The sequence below is a fragment of the Schistocerca cancellata genome, chromosome 5, assembly GCF_023864275.1.
Source record: "Schistocerca cancellata isolate TAMUIC-IGC-003103 chromosome 5, iqSchCanc2.1, whole genome shotgun sequence".
Lineage (NCBI taxonomy): Eukaryota > Metazoa > Arthropoda > Insecta > Orthoptera > Acrididae > Schistocerca > Schistocerca cancellata.
Window position 1 is genome coordinate 128247953 of NC_064630.1, and position 17445 is coordinate 128265397.

The following is a 17445-nucleotide window of genomic DNA, read 5'->3' on the forward strand; positions in this document are numbered from 1 at the left end:
AGGGAACAATAGTGGGGGCTGGCCAGGACTAGAATACGTAAAAGAAAGTGTCAAGGATGTCGGATTCAATAGTTCCATAGAGACGAAAAGGTTTGTTTACTATTTCGGTAATATTAAACACCTCCAGTGTTGAAGGCTTTTACTGTATCATAGATTCGAAGAAGATAACTGTGAAGAAATCTTGGGTAACAGAAGAAATGCCTCAGCTGGTCGAAGACCGAAGAAAGTACAAGAATGTTCAGGGAGTGACAGGAAGCCGGGAATATAATTCACTTACAAATGAAATAAATGGGGAAGCGAAGGTGAAATAGCAGGAGGAAAATTGTGAAGAAATTGGAAAAGTAATAGTCTTCGGAAGGACTGATTCAATGAACAGAAAACTTAAAACAATATACGGTGAAATTAAAACCACGGGCATCATGATTAAGATTTCCGTGGGAATTGCTAAAACACAAAGGAGAGAGGGAACGGATAGAAAGAACACACCGAAGACCAGTACTAGGAGGAAGACTAGTCTGACGACGTGTTAAGAAAATGTAAGGTGGGATGGTGGAGAGGGGTGGGGGGTTTGCAGTGTTAGAGCGAGAGTTTTGAAAGACTTGGGATCAAATAAGGCAGAAGGGATAGGTAACAATCCTTCGGAATTTCAAAAATTGTTGAACAAAGTCTCAGTCAAATTATTATTCAAGTTGGAAGGGATAGACAATATTCCTTCGGAATTCCTAAAATCATTGGGGAAAATGACATCCAAACAACTACATAAGGTTGTGCGTGGAATCTATGAGATTGGTGACATAACATTAAACTTTCGGAGAAGTATTTTCCATGCGATTCCGAAGATTGAGAGGGTAAGATAAGTACGAGAGCTGCCTGACAATCAGTTGAACTGTCCATGCATCCAACTTGTTGACAAGAATAATAAACGGAAAGGGAAAACACTGAGGAGCAGTTAGATGACGATCACTTCTGGCTTTCGAGAAAAACACACAATAGATGGCGTTGCGATTGGTAATGGAAGCAAGAGTTCAGAAAAATCAAAACACTTTCATAAGATAAGTCGATTTAGAAAATTGTTGGACTGAAATTAAACAATGACAAGAAAGTAATGAAGAGTAGCAGAAAAATTATTAACGGTGAACTTAACACAGCGAAGCGTGACAATGAAGAAGGTTAAATTAAGGAACTGTGCTATCTTGAAAACAAAATAACACATGTTCGGCTAAGCAAGGAGGACATAAAAAGCGGACTAGAGGGAGTACAGCAATTTATGGTAGAGAATCACGGACTGTGGGAAACCGATAAAGAAGAGAACATGGTACTATAGAAGAATGTTAAAAATAAGATGGAATGATAATATCATGTACAAGGAGATTCCCCACGGATCCAGGAAGAAAGGAACGATGAAAGTCTTGACAAGAAGAAAAAACAGGATGATACAACATGTGTTAAGAGATCACGGATTATTTCTATGGTACTGGAGGGAGCTGTAGAGGATGAAAGTTGTAGGGGAAGACAGAGTTTGCAATACATCCAACAAGTAATTGAGGAGGTAAGAGGAAATTACTGTGATAATGACTGGTGACTAAAATAAAAAAAATTAATACTTCACCCTTTGTGGAACCTATAAAATTCTAGATCCTGTACCACTTCTGCTAATTAACCTCCTTTGAGAAACACATTGCGTGCTCGATAACTGATGCTTGTGAGGTAAGGTAAGTGCACCACTGGTGTATATGGCGTGTATTGTGTGGAACCACTAGCCTTGTTAGTAGGCGCGTAACAAAACATGAACACAGGGTTTTGGCAACAAAATAGAGCCCCAGCCACAGATTTTGTTTAGTGTGTGTTGTGAAGAATTCGGTGTATTTAATTGCCTAGTGTCAGTCAACTTTCCTGTTTAGGTATCTGTTCGTGCATTTGCCTCGTGTTAGCTTTCTAGTGTAGATTCACGCCGCCAAAAGCGGTACTGTCATCTGACTTAGTTTCAATTTTGCAACTATTGCATATACAGTATATTTGAATAGTCAGTAAATCCGCAATTGTGAAGTTGAGTCTACGCACTAGCGACAGCAACAGTTTCCGTTTCTACAGAGCTTTTAGTTTATTTACTCCCAAGTGCCTCTATGAATAAATGAAAAATAGCTGATTATGAACCAAGTTGAATGGAGTCGATAAACTTATACAAAATGTTTCCGTATTTTTCGAGCATTTGCATCGCATGGAGTTTCTTTGTGGTCTATTGATAACCAGAAGCAGTATAGTAGGAGTAATCAGATTGTATCTGACGGCTGCTTGGGTAAGTGCTACATTCCCTACTGTGCAGACGGACTATGACTAAACGTGAATAGGGTCTGTGTACGGATGAAGGGGCAGCTGTCCATTGTCTCGAGACCGTTGGAAGCTGCACTGGCTACGCTCGACAGGTTTCCGGCCGCTACCACAGGTTGTGTTGACAATGGGACACCTGAGACGAATTCCTTACCATCTGTGATACCTACAGCTTCGCATGGGATCTCTGGTGTCACAGCGCCTTACGGCTCTCTCATTATGACGGTGATTAGCTAACACTGGCAGGGTTTCATGAAAGATGAACAGCGAAAAGCGACGGGATCGCATGCGTCTTGGTGGAAGGTGACGGTGGGATGCTACTCATACGACTGTCCACTTACACCATAGAGACGGGTTTAAGGTATTGTCCATTGCTGACAGCACATCTGAGTCACCACGGGACGCCTCGTCTGTTCTTCTGCCGGCGCAGCGACCTACTTTCCTGAATGCTCAAGACAAACGCAGTGGATTGTTTTTCCGGTCATGGGGAGCTCCAACGTAAGGCGGCTGATGGGATGCCTTAGGGAAATAGCGAGAACTTCCGGCTCTGCTTGCCAGGAGGACTCGTCCGAGATGTGTAACTGGTTCTTCCTCTGGCAGTTTAGCACAATGGGTGCACACTTGGCTGCAAATAGTGATTCATGCCTTGAGAGTGGCACTTACTGCGTGTACTCAGAGGCCATTCTCGGTTCCTACAGGCGGCTGACTGCTTATTTGAAGATAATTGGCCTCACTTGCAGTGTGTAAAGGGAATTAACGTTTTGTAACGTCGTTCCCAAAAACGATCACGCTCCTCTGGAATGGAGCCGAGTGAAAGGCTTAAACCAGAGGCTCACAGGAATCTGTTAATATCGTGGATGCGAATTTCTTCACCTTCGCTAGCGAGTAGAGAACTGAAGGACGCGTCTCAAGAGGTCAGGTCAGAAAACAACTACTAGGGTAGGAAAGAACATGTAGGGTGCACATGTGCGTTTTTTGAGAAATTCTTCGAAGGCCCTATAAGGAGAATATCAGCCCCATTAATTGAAAATAGTATGGCAAATCGGAGAAAGAAGCTGTTCGCTGACATCTTAACATATGTTCGATCATTCTGTGTTTTCTTTCCTCACCGATTCTGCGGACAACCTCCTCGTTTTTTTCCAATCTAACCATTTTCACTATCCTTCTAAGGCATCGCGTTCTAACCCTTCGATGCTCTTCATTTCCGGTCCCCCAACAGACCATACTTCACTTCCGCAGACTGGAATGCTTCAGACGTATTTTTCAGAAACTTGCTCCTCAAATTGAAGTCTAATTACTGATGCTTCCATGGGAGCAGAATTCCTTCACTTCGTCTATATGGTGGTCCCCAATTTTTATGGTTTCTCACTAATCTCGTTTCTGCTATTCCTCATTACTTTCGTCTAACTTAGATTTACTCACAATACGTGTTATGTGATCAGTGGGCTGTTCATTTCATCCAGTATTTCCTGTAATTTACTGTCGCTTCCTCTGAGGCTAGCAATGCCATAAGCGAAACTTATCAATGTTTTTCTTTCACCCTTAATTTTAATCCCACTCCCGAGTCAATCTTTGATAACTGTAGTATTTGGCAACTCGGCTGGCCACATATCGCTGTAGAACACACCTGCGGCTGGCGGGTTGTCTCATTCCTAGGCGTCCTCTACCGAAGCCAGGGACACACGGATTCTGGTCGTATATACCGCGCCGTGTACGTACCAGACCACAACAGCAAATTTCTCATTGTGTTCTCGAAGGATAACAGCAAACTGAACTTTCCTCTGCGAACAGATGGGACTGCAGTGGATTCCGCGAGAGGCGCAATCATCGCCCGTCAGTAGCTGTCCGCGGTGCTGCAAGTCGTGGTACTGCATTCAATCGCGCGCCGCGTGATACGCACGAAAATCCATCCGCCGGATTACATAAGGTATAGCGCGGTGACAGCTAAACATACTCTCGATCCGGGCATGATGCCGGCTGCTGCCTGCAGCCCATCAGTCGGTAACAACCCCTGACTGGACGTCCACTCAGCAAGGCTCAACAACACCGGCAACATCACCGACCAGGACACAGACCATGTCAGCGCTCAGCTCACTAACCGGACATCGACCCAACGTCGATCAAGAAGTGTATATGGACTATCGTGAGAAACTTTATTTCTACCAGAAGTGTTTTTAATTTTCAGGCCTCACATCAGAATCGTGGACCGTTTATTTTCCATGTTACTAACAAAAGTGTTCGTTTTTTGTAACCGGTGCATTGACTTATTTATGTGCTTTCTTTGCCACCCCGCAAGACCAAGACATAAAAACAACCATCATTGCTTCTTAGATATACAGACTGAAGATTAGGGGAGAAAGACTGCTGTCTGTCGTACATACTTTTTAATTCGAACAGTTCGCTCTTTGTCTACCATTCTTACGGTTGCACATTCGTTCTTACACATATTACATGGGTTTTCCTATAGCTTATACCTATTTTTCTGAGAGTGTAGAACATCTTGCACCATTTTAAAGTGTCTAATCTTTTTCTAGGCGGACAAACCCATGAACAGATCTTAATTTTTCTGTATAACTGCCGTTATGTCACAACTGCCTCTCTGTAGCCTCAGCCTTTCCTATAGTCCAACTGATCATCGTCTAACAGCTCTTGCGTATATTATTCTTATCAGCAGCTGGGGTGCATGAGCGATCAGTCTGATTCTTCTCTAGTTCTCGCACTTATCTGGCTTTGCCATCTTCGGAATTGTTTGAATGGTATTTTTCCGGGAGTCTCTTGGTATGCCGCCAATCCTACAGATTCTACACACCAACTTCAATAGTGGTTTAGCTTCATTTTCTCCCAATAATTTTCGGTATTTAGAAAGATATTATCTATACTTTCCACCTTATTCAATCGCACGTCTTCCAACGCTCTGTCAAACTCTGACTGTAATAATGGTTCCACTATCTCTTTTAAATCGATTTCAGTTTCTTCTTTTATTACGTCAGCCGACAGTTTCTCCTCCTCGTAGAGGCCTTCATTATATTCTTCGCAACTATCCGCCCTCTGCTCTACGCTTAACAGTGGAGTTTTTTCATCACTCTTAATGTTGACACAAAGGTTTTAATTTCACCGAAGGTACTTTCGACTCCTCTACTCACGTCAACAAAAGTTTTTCATCCCCTAGATACATCGAGCTGGTGTAATGTTATTGTGAGTGTTCCTGTACCGATCAGAAGGCTTGTAAAGATAGAAACATTTACCATGAGTGCTAACGATGAGTAGAACGCTTCACTCGAACGCAATGCAGCATTTCAGCTAAAGTGTAGCACCACCATGGACGCATTAGAGACGCCTGTGGCACAGTAGAGTAAAGATCCATCATGCCACGAAGGATAATGACGACTAGTGATCGAGTGTGCATCATCTCGATGCGAGTAGAAGTCTTGTCAATCAAAGAAGTTGCTAGACGTGTGCACAGGATTTCACATGTGGGCATGAAATCGGTGCCAGTTGATGGCCAGTGTTAAGGACTTAAGATGCACAGGCTCTCCACGTTCGACAGGTGCTCATCGTGATCGATATCTGCAACTTTTGAGTCGAAGGTACCGTGGGCTGAGTGATCCAGAACTGAATTCGGCGTTCGAAGAGGCTACAAAGACGTCTTATATCCCATGAAAAGTTATGAGACGATTGCATGAGGCGAATCCGCTTTCCCAACAACAGTGGTGAGTACCACGTCGTGCACCACAACACTATAGACTGCTTACAGATGGGCAAGAAATCATGCCCCAGTATTGGGCGCTTTTCACGGACGAAATTCGGATGTGTTAGTACCCTGATAATCGCAGACGTGTTTGGAGACAACGCGGTAGTATCCAACGCCCCCAAAACTGTGTACCACATGTACAGGGAGGTGGTGGTGGAGGATCTTCTAGTGTGGCATTACGTGGGACTACCGTACACCTTTCGTGGTTGTTGAAACGAAGTCTCTTTGCTTTACGATATGGGGACGACATTATGCAACGAATAGTGGGGTCGTGTTGCCAACATTTCGGTGACAGTTTCATCTGGATGAATGATAACTCTCTTAATCAACGTTCTGTTCTCGGAAATTCTTTCCTTCAGCATACTAGGACGATCAGAATGGAATCAACTGCCTGTCCTCAGCACACGAACTCAGTCTAACATAAATGGGATGGACGGGAACGAGGTTTGTTTGGGCGTCGACAACGACCATGTACGAGGGCTGTCCAGAAAGTAAGTTACGATCGGTCGAGAAATGGAAACGAGTATGAAAATTCGACAAAGCTTTGCAAAGATGTGTTGGGCAGTGTCTCTAGTATGACTCTAGGTAGAATTATGTCGCTCTTTTCATTCCTGAGCTCTTAGTGAGCGCGTAAAGATGTTATAGAAAATAGTGTCTCCCGCCAAGTACGAGGGCCTGGTGAGAATTTTCCCCTGAAGCTATGCAACCAACATTACATAACATTCGTGCGGTTTCTTCTTCAAGACAATTCTCAGCCTCATTCTGCAGGGGCAATGAAGATGTTCCTGCATCGTTTCAATTGGAAATGTTTGGTTACCCACAATACAGCCAGTAATTGTCTCCCACTGAGTTTCATCTCTGCTCAAACGAACCGCTGGCTATGAAGACAACATTTTGGCACAGACAGCGAGCTTTAGGCCAGCGTAGAGAATTGGCGGAAAGCACTGGCGGCTGCCTTCTATGATGAGGGTATTGGAAAGTTGGTACAACGCTACAACGAATGTCTGAGTCAGAACGGCGACTACGTAGAGAAGTAGCTGAAAGGTGTAGCTAACTGTTACAAATGAAACATTTCTGATTTTCACTGTGATTTTCATTTCGCGATCAATCGTAACTTACTTTCTGGACAGCCCTCGTATTCTACGTGACTTACGCAAAATCGCTACTAAAGAGTGGAAAAGTCTGGATCATGGCTGGCTTGATGATGCAATCGATCGCATGCCGCGACGGACTGATGCCTGAATCCGAGCAAGGGCACGTTCTACCACCTAATGACGCTACTCGGGAGTACTGTTCAAAACTCGCCTTGGGACACAGACGATTTTGTCGCTGCACGAACATTTTGTTTCAATACAGTTCAAAATAAAGTGGTGATGCAAAACTTTTGCTGATGTTTATACATGCCGAAACTGTCCTCTCGACGACCATTCCTTTTTCGATTTTTCTTATTTTTCTCGTACCCATTTTGCCTTAGATTTCCTGTGCTTTCTATTTATTCCATTCCTACATGACTTACATTGCTTTATGAATGAAATTATAATCCTGTCTTTTCCTGAATATTTTTGTACTTCCTTCATTTATCGATCATTTGAAGTATATTTCCATTAATCAATGATTCTTCAGCGTTAACTTCCTCAATTCTATATTTGCCTGTTCAACTTCTGTGGCTTTCATTTTCAGAATCGTCCGTGCACATCAACTGAAATACCCACAGTGGTACTCAGTAGAGCAGTATCCACAACCTTAAACGCACATCACAGTTCTTCAGTATTACTGTATCACACTTCCGCCTGACGTTCATCTAAGACTTCAGCCTACACTTCATCATTGCTAAAATATCTGATTACGGAATCGTCTCACCAAGACATAGGCCGCGCGGTGTAGCCTCGCGGTCTAGGGCGTCTGGTCACGGTCCGTGCGGTTCCCCACGTCGGAGGTTCGAGTCCTCCCTCGGGAACGGATGTGTGTGTGTTGTCCATAGAGTAGGTTAGTTTACGTTAGATTAAGTAGTGTGTAGGCTTAGGGACCTTAGCAGTTTAGTCCTAAAAGACATTACCACATATTTGCGAATTTTTTTCCACCAAGACATAATCCTGTTCGTACCTTCCCTGTCACCACAATTTTCCAAGGACACCTTCTCCATTTGTGATTTTTCGAAGTGTATTCGCTATTACCAGAAGAAATTTACTGCACAACTCTAAGTTTTCTTGTATTCATACCTACTACTGAGACCACCGCATTTCATTTCTTCGGCTACCCTAGCGTTCCAATTATGAGATTATCATCCCACTTACATAACAAATTACCCGTTCAATGTCCTCGTATGCTCTCTCCATCTGTTCATCTCCTGCTTGTGATGTCGGTATGTATACCTGAATTAGTGTAGTGTGCGTGTTTATATCGCTAAATAATGTCAAATAAGATTGGTACATATTCCAAATGCGACATAATTTGAGTTAATATAACTGTTGAAGGTTGTTCAAATATGGTAACTGAATGCATTTACAGATCGCCTACCTCAGGAGCCGTAGTGGCGGAACACTTTAAATAAAGCTTCGTGAAGGTCGCGCGAAAATATCTTGGTTACATTATTTTACCTGGAGATTTTAACTTATCCACTGTAGAGTGTGAGACTCAAGTGATTTGGTGGGTAGTGTGGACAGGAAATCGCATGAAATTTTAAGTGTTTTATCCAAGACTTACCTTGAGTAGTTAGCCGAAGAAACAATTAATGAGAGTAACATATTAGATGCCCTTGTGAACACAGGCACCAAGTTTTGGACTCAATTAGCAAAGAAATGCGAATGAGTGATTATACGGCCATTACAGCATCACTGAATACGGCTGTAAATTGGACTGAAAAGAGTGGTAGGGAGATATAGCTGCTTAACGAGAGTGACTAAAAGCAGGTTTCCCCGAACATCGATGTCTGACACACAAAATAATGAATCTAGGTGGACAAAAATCAAGATCATTGTGCGACAGGCCTTAGATATGTCGGAAAAGTGAGGGATGGGAAAGACCCACCGTGGTTTGACAGCCGTGTTAGAATAGTGCTCCAAAAGCAAAGGGTGCTCCACTTCATACTGAAACGTAGCCAAAGACTGGTAGTCAAACAGAAATGAGAGAAGCAAAAATTAGCGTATGAATAGCCATATGTGAAGTCTTCGACTTGTTCGAAAGCAAAATTATCTACCGATCTGACGCGAAATCCTAACTGGTTTTGGCCTTACGTTAAATCAATACATGGACCCGTGCCTGCATGGCCATTATGGCACCGAAACGGAGAGTAACAGAAAGAGTAAATACTAAATCCTCTTTGCCAAATTGTTTTCACTGTTCCCCCCCCCCCCCCCTAGCTAGCTTCCGCTTAGGGTCTATGTAGGTGACCTGCAAGAGTTCTCCCGTTTTCATAGTCAAAGTTGTCGAACGCTAACCGAGTCGTAGCTGCGGAAGCCGATATTAATAGACTATTCCTGGTGATAAATACAACTCCTGCTTTCTCGTTGTAGGCCACTAACTTACAACACATTCTGCAGCGTATTGCGTATAAGACAACAAACTTACCGGACAGTGGGATGCTTACCAGCATTGTAGCTACAAAGGCACTGGCACTGATGGTGACGATGTCTGTGAGGAACTGTCCCAGCATCACGGGGCCCAGCAGGGAGCTCAGTCGCTGAACACACCTGAAACATACGCACAGTGGATCATCGCCACAGGTGATACTGCGAGTGCAGAACTGCGCTGTAGTATGCAGCGGGAAAAGGTAGGGCAGAGTCGACCAGCGGGTAGTGTCTGGCGAGAGTTGTTCCTAAACCACAGCGGTAGTGGCAACAACTATCGCGCCATTGCAGTGTCAGCTACGGAAGAACAAGACGCACTCACACCATTCCGTGTCAAAACAGCAGGTCGCTTGGGAGTTGAAAAATAGTTATCTGTTCCTCTTCAGTTTTTCGGTGCACGAACTGAAATTTTGAGTGTTGTGCTTTGTCTGCAAGTAAATAATACCACATTTTTATTGTAGGCCTACCTTTAGTTACAACTGATTTTATTCTCTATACAGCTGGCTGTAACAGTCTATCCTAAGTAATAACAGTGGGAGTGCAAAGCTACGATAGCGGAACGACCGCGATTTTATAGAAAGAAACAATTTCGGATTGTAGAGGGGAAAACATATAGCACAAAACATAAATTTTTACTTTTTTCATGAAATCTGGGTACAAACGGGATGAAAAGAACATAAAGGAAGCTGTGAAAAATAGTCTTCTTGAAATGACAAACAGAGGAACGAGAGAAAAGTATTTAGTTCGAAGAAGTACAGTAGATTAGGTACAAAGAGGTTGCCATCAAAATTGCTTTAGGAAATACACCACTGGCCATTAAAATTGCTACACCGAGAAGAAATGCAGATGATAAACGGGTATTCATTGAACAAATATACTATACTATAACTGACACGTCATTACATTTTCACGCAATTTGGGTGCATAGATCCTGAGAAATCAGTACCCCGAAAACCACCTCTGTCCGTAATAACGGCCTTGATACGACTGGGCATTGAGTCAGAGCTTGGATGGCGTGTACAAGTACAGCTGCCCATGCAACTTCAACACGATACCACAGTTCATCAAGAGTAGTGACTGGCGTATTGTGACGAGATAGTTGCTCGACCACCATTGACCAAACGTTTTCAATTGGTGAGAGATCTGGAGAATGTCCTGGCCGGGGCAGCAGTCGAACATTTTCTGAATCCAGAAAGGCCCGTACAGGACTTGCAACATAAGGTCGTGAATTACCCTGCTAAAATGTAGGATTTCGCAGGGATCGAATGAAGGGTAGAGCCACGGGTTGTAACACATCTGAAATGTAACGTCCACTGTTCAAAGTGCCGTCAATGCGAACAAGAGGTGACCGAGACGTGAAACAAATGGCATCCCATACCACCACGCCGGGTGATACGCCAGTATGGCGATGACGAATACACGCTTCCGATGTGCGTTCACAGCGATGCCGCCAAACACGGATGCGACCATCCTAATGCTGTAAACAGAACCTGGATTCATCCGAAAAATATGACGTTTTGCCATTCGTGCGCCCAGGTTCGTCGTTGAGTACACCACCACAGGCGCTCCTGTCTGTGACGCAGCGTCAAGGGTAACCTCAGCCATAGTCTACGAGCTGATAGTGCATGCTGCTGCAAACGTCGTCGAACTGTTCCTGCAGATGGTTGTAGTCTGTTGTAGTCTTGCAAACGTCCCCATCTGTTGACTCAGGGATCGAGACGTGGCTGCACGATCCGCTACAGCCATGCGGATAAGATGCCTATCATATCGACTGCTAGTGATACGAGGCCGTTGAGATCCAGCACGGCGTTCCATATTACCTTCCTGAACCCACCGATTCCATATTCTGCTAACAGTCGTTGGATCTCGACCAACGCGAGCAGCAATGTCGCGATACGATAAAACGCAATCGCGATAGGCTACAATCCGACCTTTATCAAAGTCGGAAACGTGATGGTACGCATTTCTCCTCCTTACACGAGGCATCACAACAACGTTCCACCAGGCAACGACGGTCAACTGCTGTTTGTGTATGAGAGATCGGTTGGAAACTTTCCTCGTGTCAGCACGTTGTAGGTGTCGTCACCGGCGACAACCTTTTGTGAATGCTCTGAAAAGCTAATCATTTGCATATGACAGCATCTTCTTCCTGTCGGTTAAATTTCGCGTCTGTAGCACGTCATCTTCGTGGTGTAGCAGTTTTAATGGACAGTAGTGTATTAAGTTTTCTTCCGAGACCAGGAAACAGCATCACACGATAATGTTAAAAAATTTAGATAGCCAGCTTTTTGTTTTGAGTAGAAATGAGTTCCTGTATCTAGTGTATAAATCTGCAGCGTAACTTAAAATAATGCATGGGTTCAATGAGAGCAAAACGAAAGTGGTTGAAGGTATTTACTACGATTTTATGAAGACTTGAAGACTTGAGGCAGTAAGGTGAATCTACGAGTTTCCAGCGTGCAGCAGTTTTCAGTAAGTTGATATATTGTTTCATAAACTAGGTGAGCTGTTGGACAATTTCAAATTTATAACTATTTACGATGCAGTTAAAATTTTTCAACAAAAAGATGTTTTTCCACATTAAAATTACGCTGATTAAAAATTGGAAAAATTTAATCGGCCAAAATACAAATAATGGAAAAAAATTATTTAAAACATCAGTGGATGTACATTCCTGTGACATGAAAATTTATTAATCTATTCACTGAAGCATCATAGTATTATTTAGTATGAGGAATGTTCCAGTATAAGATTGAGAAGAATTTCTGAAAAGACTGCTTCTCCGATGCTACCCTACCTTCTCTGTACGGCGAGTCCCACCTGTCTATGTCGTTGTGGTAGCAGACGCACTCCTTGAGGCGTCGCCTCATCTTCTCCTCCAGTTGTGGAGACCCTCTAGGAGACTTCGTGTCGCTGTCGCTGCTTGACATGTTGGTCACCATGAAGTTGAGGAAGCGCAAATGTGCCCCTACATAGATGATAAGCGACCAGAAGAAGCCGTCTTGGGACGTGAAAATGATGCAGCCGTAGAAGAGGCCCATGGAGATGACAGCGTAGATCATCTGCATATAATACATTTCGTTGGTTTATGGTCAGTCATGGCAGAAAAGACCGCTACGTCGAATGGCAAAGAAAGCTAGTCTTTAAACTGCGTTTCATATCACTAGACTTTAACATTTAAAAAAAGAAAAGGCCAAGACAGTTGGTTTATGTGGATTTGAATGTACTGAAGTTGAAAACGGCAATTAAAAATCTAGATAAGGTCATGCTAGTATAACACCTCCCTGCTTCCCGGGCTTTGCGAAATTACGAGTTGACAATGACCGTGAATTATGAATTTTTACCCGCGTCGGGATAAAGCATCCGAATCCGAATTAAATAATGATTATTCCGCGAGAAACAGGAGACGTTATAACTTGAGCGTTATTGAATGAGTAATTTCATTCAATAACGACCGGTAAAGGAAATAATGGAAGTAATTTGGAAATAAATTTTGCCAGTGGAAATTTTGCCGAAAGAATTGATTAAGTTGTAAAAGCAATTAAAAAATCGGTCGCCAGCTCAACTGATGAGCGACAGTACTGTTAAGTACGTGAATAATTGTGTCAAAAATAAAGTTTACCTCTTTGTAGCGCAGCAGGTGGAACGGGAACTTTTACGTAAGTGCTGTGTCAGGCTCAGTAGTCATATAAAACAATGTCATAACAATCTAACTACATTTATTTTGTTCATAATTTGTCAGCGAAGTGCAATGCTGACAACACAGATAATTATCTATCTAGATTTAGAATAATGGACTGTCATTCTGTCTTTAAAATTAGGTACTTTGCACAGTTTAATCTACTGATAATGAAATATATTGCCAGTAATTGATTGACTATGTTTTGACTGATAATAATTCATTAATTGGGGGATAGTCAGGTGGAATAAGCTTTACAGTTTCATGAAATATCCTTGAATTAACTTCAGCTGAATATGCATTGAAATAAATCTTAATCATCAAATTTATTACTTCAGTCTATTATTAAGTTACTACGGTTGGCGTAAGCTTATTAAGTGCAACAGTTAACTACGATAACCAGTCTGAAATTTTCTCTTCACCGTCTATGCAAATAATTTAATAATTAACATATTTTTTCTTGATAATGGCGTGACACACTCGGTTCAATAAGGTAAGGATTGGAAGGAACCTACTTGGTGTTATTGTCGGGCGGAATGTAACTGCAGCACTGCGATTATAAAGTGCTTGTTAATAATTGTTCAACTTCAGAGAAAAGCACAGTCACTGGCAAGCCTTCTACAATTTTATCCTACGAAAATTACGTAGATCTTACTTCCCTCGTTGTCGGTGGATCGACGGAAGTCCACGGCAGCGACACAATGAGGCATCGGGCTTTTACTGTTGCTAATCCATAATAACTCGCCCGGCCATGCTTCCAGATATGCCGACCATTACTTTCCCGTCGTACTTAGATCCACACACTAGCCGTTAGATGTAACACAGCTAGGACTAGCAGCACTCGACTGTACGTCTTACTCCGAGCACGGCGTCACTGCTACTACTACCCGCTGGCGCGCTCCCGCGCCCAGAGCGCGACAAAACAATCTCTCTGACTTCAACGTTAACTAAATATGCCCTGACTTGCCAGTGTTAAATATTACACAATTTAAACATAGTATTTACAATACATATTTACACTAGACAATACATCGTATACAAACAGTTTCATGTGTTAAGCAAGCGAAAAATTTCATAGCAAGGACTGCGTTGTAGCGTCACACTAGGAAGTCACTGACGCTTTTATGTTCTTCACATGTTATAATGGGCAATAATCTATCAAGCGTGTCACTGTCCAACACTGCGAGACAGCTACGGTCGCAGGGTCGAATCCTGCCTCGGGCATGGATGTGTGTGATGTCCTTAGGTTAGTTAGGTTTAACTAGTTCTAAGTTCTAGGGAACTAATGACCTCAGCAGTTGAGTCCCATAGTGCTCAGAGCCATTTGAACCATTTTGAACTGTCCAACACTCACTTATTTACCAGAAATATGACAGTGAATTTGTGTTTAATTCTATGCAATAATCACAAATATGCCGTACGTTTTTCTCGAATGGATCTATACTAAAGAGACAGCCTACATCACACTTGTCGGTCCTCTGCTGAAATATTGCTATGCGGTGTGAGATCCTTACCAGGTAGGATTAACGGAGGACATCGCAAAAGTGCAAAGAAGGGCAGCTCGATTCGTGTTATCGCACAATAGGGGTGAGAGTGTCACTGATGTGATACGTGAGTTGGGGTGGCAGTCACTGAAACAAAGGCGGTTTTCTTGGCAGCGAGATCTATTTACGAAATTTCAATCACCAACTTTCTCTTCCGAATGCGAAAATATTTTGTTGACAGCCACCTACGTAGGGAGAAATGATCATCATAATAAAATAAGAGAAATCAGAGCTCGAACGGAAAGATTTAGGTGTTCCTTTTTCCCACGCGCCATTCCAGAGTGTAATGGTAGAGATGAAGTAATAAAATGGTTCGATGAACCCTCTGCCAGGCACTTAAGTGTGAATTGCAGAGTAACCATGTAGAGGTAGATGTAGGATTTTAGATACAAGGCGTTGAGGTTTATGTTTTTACCGAAATACTGACACATATATTTTTCATGTTCCATTCAAAGATATTAATAATGACAATAATACTTAAACGGAGCTATTCAATTAAAGACACGCACCAGTTTTTTTTTTTTACATATTTTGTATGCTATATCACAGAAATATATCCACAATGCAAAATAGTAAAGTATAACCTATTCACAAACAATATGGAATAATAGATCAAATTGCTTTAGACTATGTACATGAAAAGCTACGGTCCGTTTAGCTAAATGTAACATACACTATTAGGGGGAAGATGCGAGTCTTTCTGCAAAGTCGAGCAGAAATCTGTAAGCAGTGAAGCACTGAATCTTCTTCGATATGGACTTTCATTACAGAGATCTGTTGGCGAATGCTCTATCCATGTTCATTATTAAACGCCCCACAATATTCACGGAAAACGTCGATATGTGAATACGTGAAGTGAATTTTGAGTGACTCGTTGCATTTCAGTTTCTCATAGGCACGTATAAGGTCTTTCCTAAGTTCAATGCACTTTCAGCGCACTTACCGACCATGAACAATGAGGTTTTTTTTCTTTTTTTTTTATAGCACTGCCACGCTTTTAGCTCATCGGAGCTAAGAATTCACTCGAATTACTGATCTGCAAGGATCTTGCGTAGCCGGCCGAGTGGCCGAGCGGTTGTAGGTGCTACAGTCTGGAACCGCGCGACCGCTACGGTCGCAGGTTCGAATCCTGCCTCGGACATGGATGTGTGTGATGTCGTTAGGTTTAAGTAGTTCTAAGTTCTAGGGGACTGATGACCTCAAAAGTTAAGTCACATAGTGCTCAGAGCCATTTGAACCATTTTTTTTTATCTTGCGTATTTATCGGTCAGTAAATACTTCCTGCTGCATCTGCTCAGTACTCAATGAAGGGAATTTTCCACTCAAGTATTCAAATGCTCGTTCGTTTTTTATTCACTGGTTTTTCAAGTAACTTCATCAACTTCGCATGTTGCGGTGCTAACAGGACTTGACTAGAATTTGCAAGAGGGTGATAGGAGACATCTTTCTTGCCAGACAAGAAAACTTTTCACCGTGGCCAGTCCTTCTGTTTGTAATGTTAATCCCTAGTGCGACTGTCCCAGTCATCAATATAGTAACAGTACTTAATGTACCCATCTTGTAGGCCCTGAAGCATACCGATGACTTTTAAATCAGCACATATGAGGTATTGATGCTTACCATAGTCATTGTTATGTAAAATACACTGACAGAAGAAATTACACCACGAAAAAATCAATAATGTACAGTAATGAAATTTCGGGATTACATTTGTGTAGGTAACACATGTAAGTGATTAACAATGCATGATAACAGATTAACGTAAACGCGAGACAAGCCAATGCGAATCGTAAATGCTGGACCACTAATGGGTGTAGTCACCGGAATATTGAATGCAAGCATGAAAACGAAAACGCATTGTTATAAGAACTTAGGCTTCCGCGGCCGGTGTCATAGTGATTAAAATACTTCTGGGTGTTATACCGCGTCATTGCTAAAAACTAACAACAATAATAAACTAAAACCGACGTTTCGGCCGAATTGCAACGACCTTCCTCAGGGCACGACTGGTTTTGCATGGGGATAGGGGCTTCTATTTATTACAGACAATCGATGTCTGACATGACTGTTGTACAACTTTTAATTGGCCCTCTAATATGTTTGGGTAATCATGACGTAAGGGAAGATGGAAGGAAAGAGGCTATTCGTGGATGTCCATGTCGTCAACGATTGGTAGCTGTCCGCCAGTAAGCGTTCGGCTTCTGGTCGGCAAGTTTTCCTCCTAATGTGCGCGGAAGTGGACTGACAGTTGCTCTACAGCTGTTTGCCCAGACACGTCCGTGTTCCGTGTAGCTACTGCCCCGCGACCGACCGCGGCCCGTTGGACTGGGATGGCGGCGGCCAGGACGCCTTGAGTCTGTAGCCATCTTCTCTGTTGATGTTGTCAGGCTGCTTAATAATTTCGATCCCCATGCAAAACCAGTCGAGCCCTGAGGAAGGTCGTTGCAATTCGGCCGAAACGTCGGGTTTAGTTTATTGTTGTTGTTAGTTTTCAGCAATGACGCGACATAATACCCAGAAGAATTTTAATCACTACGAAAATGCATTGTGTTGTACATTTTCGGGACGACAGTTGCC

General features: G+C 42.7%; 1 protein-coding gene across 1 annotated transcript in view; it reads right to left on the bottom strand.

The window, feature by feature from the left end:
- LOC126188392 (odorant receptor 82a-like) overlaps window positions 1-17445 on the bottom strand; it is a 163259-nt gene that overhangs the window by 127701 nt on the left and 18113 nt on the right. Inside the window, exons 3-4 of the mRNA XM_049929993.1 lie at window positions 12466-12707; window positions 9666-9768 (exon numbers count right to left, since the gene is read on the bottom strand). Coding sequence (XP_049785950.1) covers window positions 9666-9768; window positions 12466-12707 — 345 coding nt within the window. The remainder of the gene's footprint in view (window positions 1-9665; window positions 9769-12465; window positions 12708-17445) is intronic.